General features: G+C 37.9%; 1 protein-coding gene across 5 annotated transcripts in view; it reads right to left on the bottom strand.

Annotated features, from left to right (window-relative positions):
• The window catches only part of LOC122071834 (zinc finger CCCH domain-containing protein 25-like), a 16,546-nt gene extending 7,451 nt beyond the window's left edge, over positions 1–9,095 (bottom strand). The window contains exons 1-4 of one of the 5 annotated variants that reach the window (XM_042636262.1): positions 8,754–9,094; positions 8,263–8,345; positions 7,462–7,782; positions 7,146–7,341 (exon numbers count right to left, since the gene is read on the bottom strand). In XM_042636262.1, the coding sequence (XP_042492196.1) occupies positions 7,146–7,318 (173 nt within the window). In that variant the 5' untranslated portion in view covers positions 7,319–7,341; positions 7,462–7,782; positions 8,263–8,345; positions 8,754–9,094. Of the gene's footprint in view, positions 1–7,145; positions 7,342–7,417; positions 7,783–8,262; positions 8,346–8,753 lie in introns of all 5 variants that reach the window. The other 4 variants (XM_042636258.1, XM_042636261.1, XM_042636257.1 and 1 more) reach the window with 4 other exon arrangements.
• Positions 9,096–9,822: the final 727 nt, after the last annotated feature.

Below are 9,822 nucleotides of genomic sequence, written 5' to 3'. Positions count from 1 at the left end.
ATACAAAAAGTCTCATGTAAAAATTAAATCATTTGACCAGTCAAACTTATTATAGAATAAGAGCATTTCTCTAAATGTTGATTTTTATAACTTAATATGACTTAATGTTAATTTTTTATGATTTGATGTGGCTAAATGTTGATTTTTAATGACTTAATGTGGCTTAATCTTGATTTTTTATGATACAAGGTATATATAACTTATTAAATAATGTTAGAAAATAGGAAAAATAAAAAATAACACTTGTTCACCTAGTTCGCCTTAAGGCGGGCGCCTAAGCGCTTAGACAACCCTCCACCGCCTTGGTTCGCCTTGGCGCCGTGACAACTATGATGTCTGGGTCTTATCCCATCTCAATCTCGGATAAGGAAGAGTGACCTTGAACTACAGACCAATCAACATAAATGGCACCATATATCAAGCGGAGTTCATCTAAAAATTCCTACCATGAAACCACAAGATGGAATGAAGCCAAAGCCACCTATTCTTCTTTAGTTTTCCCATGGAATTGGAAAAATTGTTTAACCCGACACAACCAACTTATTGTATCTTCTCCGCCATTATAACAGAGAAAATCCAACTTTATTATTTTAAGGGTGAAAGAATGTTGAGAGACGTGATGTTGCGATCCACCATTAACCTCTAATCTTCCACCAATGCCTTTCGAGAACTTCAGAATTTTCTCCTACCTCCCAAGCAAATAGCTTACCAAAGAGCTTTGTAAGTCTATTCCTGATATGTTGCTACCTGGCCATAAGAGATCCCACATCTTGTTCTAACTTCTCCATTCGATGGTCTATTCCCAAGCTTTGATACCACAATGGTACGTATTAAGGAGAGTTCATCTTGTTCTTAGATGTACCTATTGCAATTAAGAAGAACAGGGGAAGACAAAATAAGAAAAGATTTAATTGCAAAAACTTGGCCTCAATTAACAAACAAGTGTTGGTTGGGTCTCAAATCATACCCTCCCAAATAACTTCAACTCAACTCAACTTAGACTAATCCCAACTAATGGGGTCGGTTACATGGACCATTTTTTTCCAATCAGATCTATTCATAGTTGTTGGTGTATGATGTCTCGTATTCCGTCGCAGTTTAATCCAGGGAGTACTGGTGCAGCACCTAGACAGGCAGGAGGGCAATTGTGTACTTTTCGGATTAGGGTTTTTTCGCTATATATTTGTAGCGAGGGTTTCTTTCTCTGTAATGCAAGCAATACTGAGAGGTGTGAGGACGAGCGTTGTAACCCTATTCTCCATTGATAGTGAAGCAGGATATCATCCCACCGGGGACGTAGGCAACCTTGCCGAACCTCGTAAGATCCGTGTGCATTGTTTGTTTTGTTTTTCCATTATCTTCTGCATCGTTTTAGGGTTGCGTTTCTACAATAGCCATATCTATTCTTAGTCCTAGCTATGCATGTCTTTCCTCACCACTTCTATTAGAGTCAATTTAGGCCTACCGCTAACTCTTTTGGCTCCTTCAATCTGAATCAAATCACCCTTTCGTATTGGAGCAGTCAAAGGCCTCTATTATTGCAAATGTACATGCCACCTCAAACAACTTTCTTGCAACTTATCATGTATTGGTAGTCCTAAAATATCAGCCAAACTTGGAACTATGGTTGAGATGGATGAGTGGTAAAACTAGAAAGATAAAGACAAAATAAGAAAAGATTTGATTGCAAAAACTTGGCCTCAATTAACAAACAAGTGTTGGTTGGGCATCAAATCATACCCTCCCAAATAACTTCAACTCAACTCAACTCAACTCAACTCAACTCAACTTAGACTAATCCCAACTAATGGGGTCAGTTACATGGATCCTTTTTTTCCAATCAGATCTATTCATAGCCATATCTGTTCTTAGTTCTAGCTATGCTTGTCTTTCCTCACCACTTCTATTAGAGTCAATTTAGGCCTACCGCTAACTCTTTTGGCTCCTTCAATCTAAATCAAATCACCCTTGTGTATTGGAGCAGTCAAAGGCCTCTATTATTGCACATGTACATGCTACCTCAAACAACTTTCTTGCGACTTATCATGTATTGGAGCTAGTCCTAAATTAGCTCTAATTAGTTCATTCCTATTTTATATTTTCTAGTTTTACACTCTTATTTTATCTTTCTAGTTTTACCACTCATCCATCTCAACCATAGTTCCAAGTTTGGCCGATATTTTGCAAAATATTTTGTTTTCGTAAATTGATCGAAATGAAACCACATGCAATATTTTAGATATTCTAGTTTTACCACTCCTCGGTCTGAAGTTTTGTTTCGCCAAAACGTTACTTTGGCTTAAGAAATGGGCAAAAATTCGTTCATTGTGATAGGTTTTGCCAATGAAGCTTAGAAAACCATTTTTTTTTGCTTTTTTTTTTTTTTTGCCAAATCAATGTTGCACAAGGTTGGAACAAGTACTTAGGTAGTGGAGGAACGAAGCAGAAGTGACAATTTGCTAGTGCCAGTTCCACAAGCACCATCCAATAGCAGTGGCTCACGATCGAGTTCCTCGTGATTCAAATTTCTATAGATTTTATACCCTAGGTTAGGGTACCTTCGGTATGTTGAGGATTGAGGATTCCATATATAGGGCTGCTGTGGACTTCAAGCATTTCTTCCGCCATACTATGACAGCCATCTTTTGTGATACAACAAGAGGATAACTTGATTCAGCAGCAGCAACAACAACATTCTAGTGGTTTTGATCATTGCCCAGAACTCGATGTGGTACTAGGACTCTAGGACTCTAGAATAGGCATTGGGGTGACTTGTTAGTTGTACTGTTGACTCCAATACATTTCACTCTTTGTAAGAAACCATGTATGATGTATGATAAACGAAATGGTTTATAATTTGATGTGTATTCATTCCAAATGCATATTTAAGTTGTTTTACTCCAATAATATGAGTTCTAATATTAAACTTTGTATGTAATAGAACATATTAGAAAATGTATATAGCCTACGCTACCAACCTAGGGTCTGAAGTCAAAATACCATTTTTTTTTTTAAATCTGAGGGTTCCACAATGTTTAAAGGGCCTAAAATAGGGTTTCCTATAAGTTTCAGGACCTAATTTGGCCATCAAAACTTGCAACAAAAAGGGTCAAGGTTTTGACCAAAATTTTAGTTTCGGTTGAATTATTTTGGTTTTGAGCATGGTTTTGAACGTTGACCTCAACATCCTCATTTCAGCTACACTAAGGCACCGTTTGATAACATTTATGTTGTTTTTGTGTCCAGAAACAGCAGAAACGGATTTTCACATTTCCAGAAACAAAAACGGATTTTTTGGTGTTTGATAAACATGTTTCTTGAAACGTTTTTTGTAGACATAATATCACTAAAAAACCCAATAGTATCATCGGATGCCCAAAAAGGAGAGAGGGTTCGGTTGCCTCTTTTTAGGTTTAAATAGTTGAAAATTTTATCAGGCACAACAGCCTTTTTTTTTTCTCTCTCAAATTCGTCTCTAGAAACGACGAGACAAGTCCTACTTGTTTCGTCACAGTCGTTTCTAGAATTTTAATTAAGCATAAATTTTGATTTATGTATCTAGAAACGGGTGAAACAGAACAACTTTATCAAACGCTTTAGGCTGTTTCTCCGTTTCTGGGAACAAGAAAATGCAGAAACGGCAAAAACGGAACGTTGTCAAACGATGCCTGACTTCTAAGACCAAATGAGTTTCAGGCAAGCTCATAACCACTAGAATGATCCAAGCTTGTACAACATTGATTTAGCCAAGATAGCAAGGAAATTGACTTTTCCAAGTTTAGAAGTTGAAACCAGGCGAAAGTCCTGAAATGGGTAAAAATTTTGACCATTTCGTGTGAAACTTGGGCACCGTTTGACAACGTTTCGTTTCTGCCGTTTCTGTGTTTTCTTGTTCCCAGAAACGGAGAAACCTAAAAAGCGTTTGATACAGTTGTTCTGTTTCACCCGTTTCTAGAAACATAAATCCAAATTTATGCCTATATACAATTCTAGAAACGACTTTGACGAAACAAGTCGGACTTGTTTATTGTTTCTAGAAAAGAATTTGAGAAAAAAAAAAAAAAAAGGTTGTTATGCCCGATAAATCTCTCAACTATTAAAACCTAAAAAGAGGCAACCGAACCCTCTCTCCCTTTTGGGCATCCGATGATACTATTGGGTTTTTTAATGGCATTATGTCTGCAAAAAATGTTTCGAGAAACAGGTTTATCAAACACCAAAAAATTCGTTTTTGTTTCTGGAAATGTGAAAAACCGTTTCTGTTGTTTCTAGACATAGAAACAACAGAAACATTATCAAATGGTGCCTAAGACTCTAGGATGGGCATAGGGGTGACTCATTGCTTGTATTGTACTATTGTTGACTATGATATATGTGTCTATTTTGTAACAAACCATGTATGATGCATCAAATGGTTTATAATTTTATGTCTATTCATTCTTAATACAAATTTAAGTTGTTTTGCTTGAATTATATGGGTTCTAGAACTAAACATTGGTGTGGAATAGATCATATTCGAGAATGCATATAACGTACACTTCCAGCAAAGGGTCTGAGTTGAACTGCCATTTTAGGTGTAATTTTTTTAAATCTAAAAGTTTCACAATGTTTAGAGAGCCTAAAATAGGGCGTTCTAGAAGTTTCATGACTTAATTTGGCCACTCGGCCGCTAAAACCAGCCATCAAAACTTGAAGAAGAAAAAATGTATAGGTTTTGATCGAAACCTAGTATTATGGTTTGGTTGGATGAATAAATATCGTTATGGGTTTTCAGTAAGAGTTGTTCTTTTGCCTACTTGGAACATTGGTAGCGTTATCTAATGGGAATGAAGCTCTCTAGGAGGATATGATTTAAAACCCAACCAACACTTATGTGTAAACTATGGCCAGGTTTTTTCAATCAAACCTACTCATATTCTTATTCTTTCCCTATTCAACTTCTTAATTTTTCTCAATCACAATAAGTACATCTAAGAACAAGAAGAACCCTTCTCAATACGTACCATTACAGTATCGACGTCTGGGAATGGAGAAGGAAAAGCAAGATGTGGAATCTCTCATGGTCGGACAAACTTATAGAGCTCTTTCACAGGCTATCTGCTGAGGAGATGGGAACAAATTCGCAAGCTCTATCTAGAGATGATGGCGAAAGGTCAGGAGTCAATGGTGGATCACAACATCATGGCTCTCAACATTCTTTTGCCTCTAAATTAGAAATTTTGGATCCGCTACAATGGCGAGGAAGATACAATGGGCTGGTTGTGTCAGGTTAAACAGTATTTTAAATTCCATGGGACCCCTGAAGAAGAATGTGCGGTTTTGGCATCATTCCACCTTGAGTGTGATGCTCAGTTATGGTTTCAACTACTTAAACAAGAGAGTGGTACGATTTCATGGTAGGAATTTCGAAATGGACTCCACTTGAGATATGGTCCCACTTAGTTTCATGATTTCTTTGATGAGTTAACCATGCTTCAACATAATGGATCAGTACATGACTATTAAACCCTCAAGTAAGTTACCTTCCACAAGATAGACTAGACAAACAAAGTTAGCTGCATCATTAGTGGATTGAAGGAAAGCATCAAAGCCGAGACTTAGCTGGGAGCCCAATCTTAATCAGCAGCAATCGGGTTAGCTCATTGTATGAACCACACAATTTGTCCTAGCACTGAGATATGTCTTTGTCCTATAGGGAGAACATCTCACCTAATGAGTGAAGGACATGTAATCATCCAACTCTTTCATTAGAAGGATGTCTCCGGAAGAATTGCAGGAGCGATGCACGAAGGTGCTATGCTACAATTCTAATAAAAATTTAGCCTTGGACACCATTGCAAAAAAATGTTTGTGATGGAGGCTTGTTCTAAGAAGGAAGATGGTGATGTCGTTATGGATAACGAAGTAGTTTCCAAATCATGCCCTTCAGGACATGAGCGAAAGAGTTGGATGATGTCCAACATGCACCTATTTATTTTATGTTTTATGTAATAAATAAGGGAATGCATGGACGGGTATATCACATGCAATGCCATAGAAGGAATCTAGAGTTAAGGTATAATGGGTCTCTTCGGTTGTCCAAGTCTATAGGGGTAGATTCCGTAGGTTTGGTTGGTAGAATCAAGGTTGTCATGAGTTGTCAGTAGAAGCTTTTATTTTGCCTACTTTCTTGTATTTGAATGTTGGAAGAGTGATTTAATGGGAATGAAGCTACTAGGGATGGTATGATTTGAAACCCAGCCAACACTTGTTTGCTAACTGAAGCCAGGTTTCCTTAATCAAACCTACGATTATCTTGTTATTTCCTTGTTCAACTCTCCTCCAATACATTCCAAAATCCCAGCATCATACATTCTGCTCTGTTTTCCTAGTGACACTAAGACTGTCTGTGCACCATTGTTTTGACCTTAGATCTCAAAGACCTTCTGCAGGCCGCTAATACTCTTATTAGGGTAGAGTACTCGACCAAGATATCAGGCATATCTGATTATTCTACTTGCTGATATAAATTTTCTCCTTAAGTTGCTTAGTTTTCCCTGACTTTCTAAAAAAATAGCCCACTAGTAAGACTGTTATCAATAATTAGAAGAATCTATAACATAAGTGAAAAATAGAGTCAAGACACCCCCCCCCCAAAAAAAAACCAAAAAAATACATAGATTGACACCCAGTGAACTGTTAGCCGGATTCACATCAATTCCTCCTTTCAACCAAAACAGCTAGTAAACCTTATTTCGTAACCATGACTTACCCGCCATAAATAAGAGGTTAGTTGGTTACAGACTGCATGATCTGCCCACTAAAAAGGGGAGATCAACCAACAGTGTGCTCCAGCATATGGGATTCAATTAAATCTTAGAGTGAAAATTATGGACAGAATAGTCCAGATCTGGCCAATGCAAAAGAACACTATGTTGCAGCTGTACTCGTTGTGACTCGCACTAAATTAAGCTACCCAATGGATGCTAAGTGTACAAAAAAGAAATTGGAAATAAAAGTGGTACGTGTGGACTCAAGTGAGATTAAATTGGGAAACAGCCGGTGACATTGAGAAATTATAGTTAATGTTCCCCTACTTGAGTTTAAGCAAATGTTTCAACTGCTAGAACGCAAATCAGTAACGTATAAAATTTTTCTGGACTTACTGGGCAAAGACTGCAAGGAGATCTCCTTCAGTAAGATCGAACGGGATACCACCCACAAAAACATAAGCCGAATCCTTGTATTTTGCATGCCACGAAGCATCTTCAGAAATTCCTAGTGCCGCTTCTTTGGAATTGATGTTCTGTATACGTTTCACCAATGTCAATGGATTCATTGCACTCAATGAAAAAGGGAATCCTGCACAGAGAACCCTCAATTAATCAATATTGTGTCTCAAACAATAAACTTAAAAAAAAAAAAAGGGGAACATAACTACTTGGGTGAGCAATGAACCGCTGAGCAAAGTGTAGGGCGAACCTGCTATCTGCTTTGAGAAGACCTTGAACTATTCGTCAGCCGATCTAAGCGAATCTACTGCTAACCCGAGACCGAGAAAGAATCCAAAATCGGTTATTGCGGTAGACTCATGGTGAAGGTTTGCAAACTCTGATTTGTAAAAGCACAACGTGAAGGAGAGGCCGAAAGAAACAATCTTTGTTGTGAGCTGCAAGGTGATTCTCTATGCCGCTATGGCGCGTTTGATGCGCGATTTTCAGCCTTATTGGATCGTCCTCTTCGGCTTCAGGGTTGCTTTGAGCTGTTCCGTCCCAGCCTTCATATCATGTAAGGGCTAGGCAACTAGGTGCATAGTTAGTAAGTTTGGGAACGGCAATAATTCGGGAAAAGATATGTACAGCAATTAAGCATACTATACGGTAATAGTACTTTTCAAAAATCCAGCGCAATAAAACACATACAGCAATGATACGGTACATGTTAATACGGTTGCTATGTAAAAATACAGGTTTAATATATAAGAATGAGATAAAACTGATTGTTTGCAACTAAATTCTAATCTCTCATACTTTCTTGAACACTTAAATTCAATTTGTCTTTCTAATTTGAAATCATTTTTCATTCTTCTGGATTTCTACATTTAATATTAATTAAGTTTAACATAAGAAGGGTAAGAAGAAGTTGGAATAAAGCAGATTTAGAGAGAACAAATGTTGTGGATAGGCTCATTTGTGACTCCACTTATCGGACAAATCCAACATACACAATGATGGGGGGAGGGAAAACAAAAAAGGAAAAACAAAAAGAGTGGCGGTTGCTGACCATTTATCTGTGAGAGTTTACGTTTTCTGGCTAGGACACATTTAACTGAAGTTTGTACAAATGCCTCAAATGAAATATAAGCTCTGCAAGTCCTCAACCACCCAACGAGAAAAAACAAACCCATTAGACCAGTAGGAGCCGTTGAGTTTGAAAAGAAAAATAGGAAGGTCTGGAGTCTTGAGAAATGGGATCCACCACCTGTATCTGTATGACTATAGTGGAAATAGCAATATAATGTGATCTATGATTGACATTTTACATTTAGAATGGTCACTGTGGAGCTTCCACATCTGATTTCAGCACCCAATTATCAGTTGCAGCTTTGTGGAATTGCCGATTAGCATCAGTAAGCTGCTTAGCATGGAAGAAACTGAAGCCTTGAAATTTCGTGTAGCTAATAATACTAAGAGATTCAGCACTACTGTCGACATGAGAGGAGAGGATTTGTATACAAATCTTTGCTCTTCAGGTTAGGCTAAATGAAAACTTACAGAGAAGAAAGAGACTCGCTGGCCGAAGACGTAGAAGAAGAAAGGTACCAGGGCAGGGACCCAACTCAATAGCCTTATATGGAGACTTGCCAGAGAAGAGGAACGGTAAGTTGGCCTTCCGCCGCTTTAATCGCCCTTGATAAATTTCAGCTGCCAACTGTAATCGCCTTCAAGGAAGAAGGGTTATTGATTGTTTGAGTCAAGTCAAGAGCCTCGTATGGAGACTCGTCCACTCGCTGGCCACCGCTGAGCTTGCCCGGCAACGGAGACGGAGAAGAAGGGGTTAATGGGCTAGGGTTCCAAGAATGGAGAATGGAGACTTGGGGACTTCGGGTTTCCAGTTTGGGAAAACATCTGTGGATAATAGATCTCGCGAAGAGGGGCGGAGAGGGCTTCATCTGTTGACACATGGCGGTGAGTGATCCGACGGCTGAAGATAAAACTCGGATTTGGGTCTCATAAGGCAATGGTTTTCGGGTTAAAACCGAAATCCTCTCCCTTTCAGCGGCTTCGAATCTGAAGCGAATCCCTTAAACGTATGATATATATATAATACATGTATTATTCGCATAAAATACTTTAACTTTTAAAAATCACGTTAATTATATACAAAAATACGTTCTTTCCATTTATAAGTTAATATGGAAATTTACTAACTATGATCGGTTGACATCGACAATCGAAATCGAATGAAACCGAATATTGCCTAGTGGGAGTTTATAGCTCGTACCAAATTCACTACTCACCAACTGCGCCACCCCCTTGAGTTTATTTTTTCAATATCTTTCAACATTTTTACACAACTCAATAGTGAAACCCATGATAGATAAAATTACCACCTAAGCAACTAACTGTATATATATATTATTATTATTTTTTTAACTGCAAATAAAACCAATCATTTCATATATCATACTGATAACCAAAAAAAAAACGACTAACAACTCTCTCTCAGTGGTCAAGCTAATCTACAAGCACCATTGTACGTTAGCATGTGTTTGACACAGGATGTAATCTACCAACTTCTTTTTTTTCATAACCCACAATGTTTGCCCTTTTTTTTTTTTTT

This window comes from Macadamia integrifolia, chromosome 2 (genome assembly GCF_013358625.1).
Source record: "Macadamia integrifolia cultivar HAES 741 chromosome 2, SCU_Mint_v3, whole genome shotgun sequence".
NCBI lineage: Eukaryota > Viridiplantae > Streptophyta > Magnoliopsida > Proteales > Proteaceae > Macadamia > Macadamia integrifolia.
Note: the sequence above shows the minus strand (reverse complement) of the source record. Positions and strands in the feature narration are given on the sequence as shown.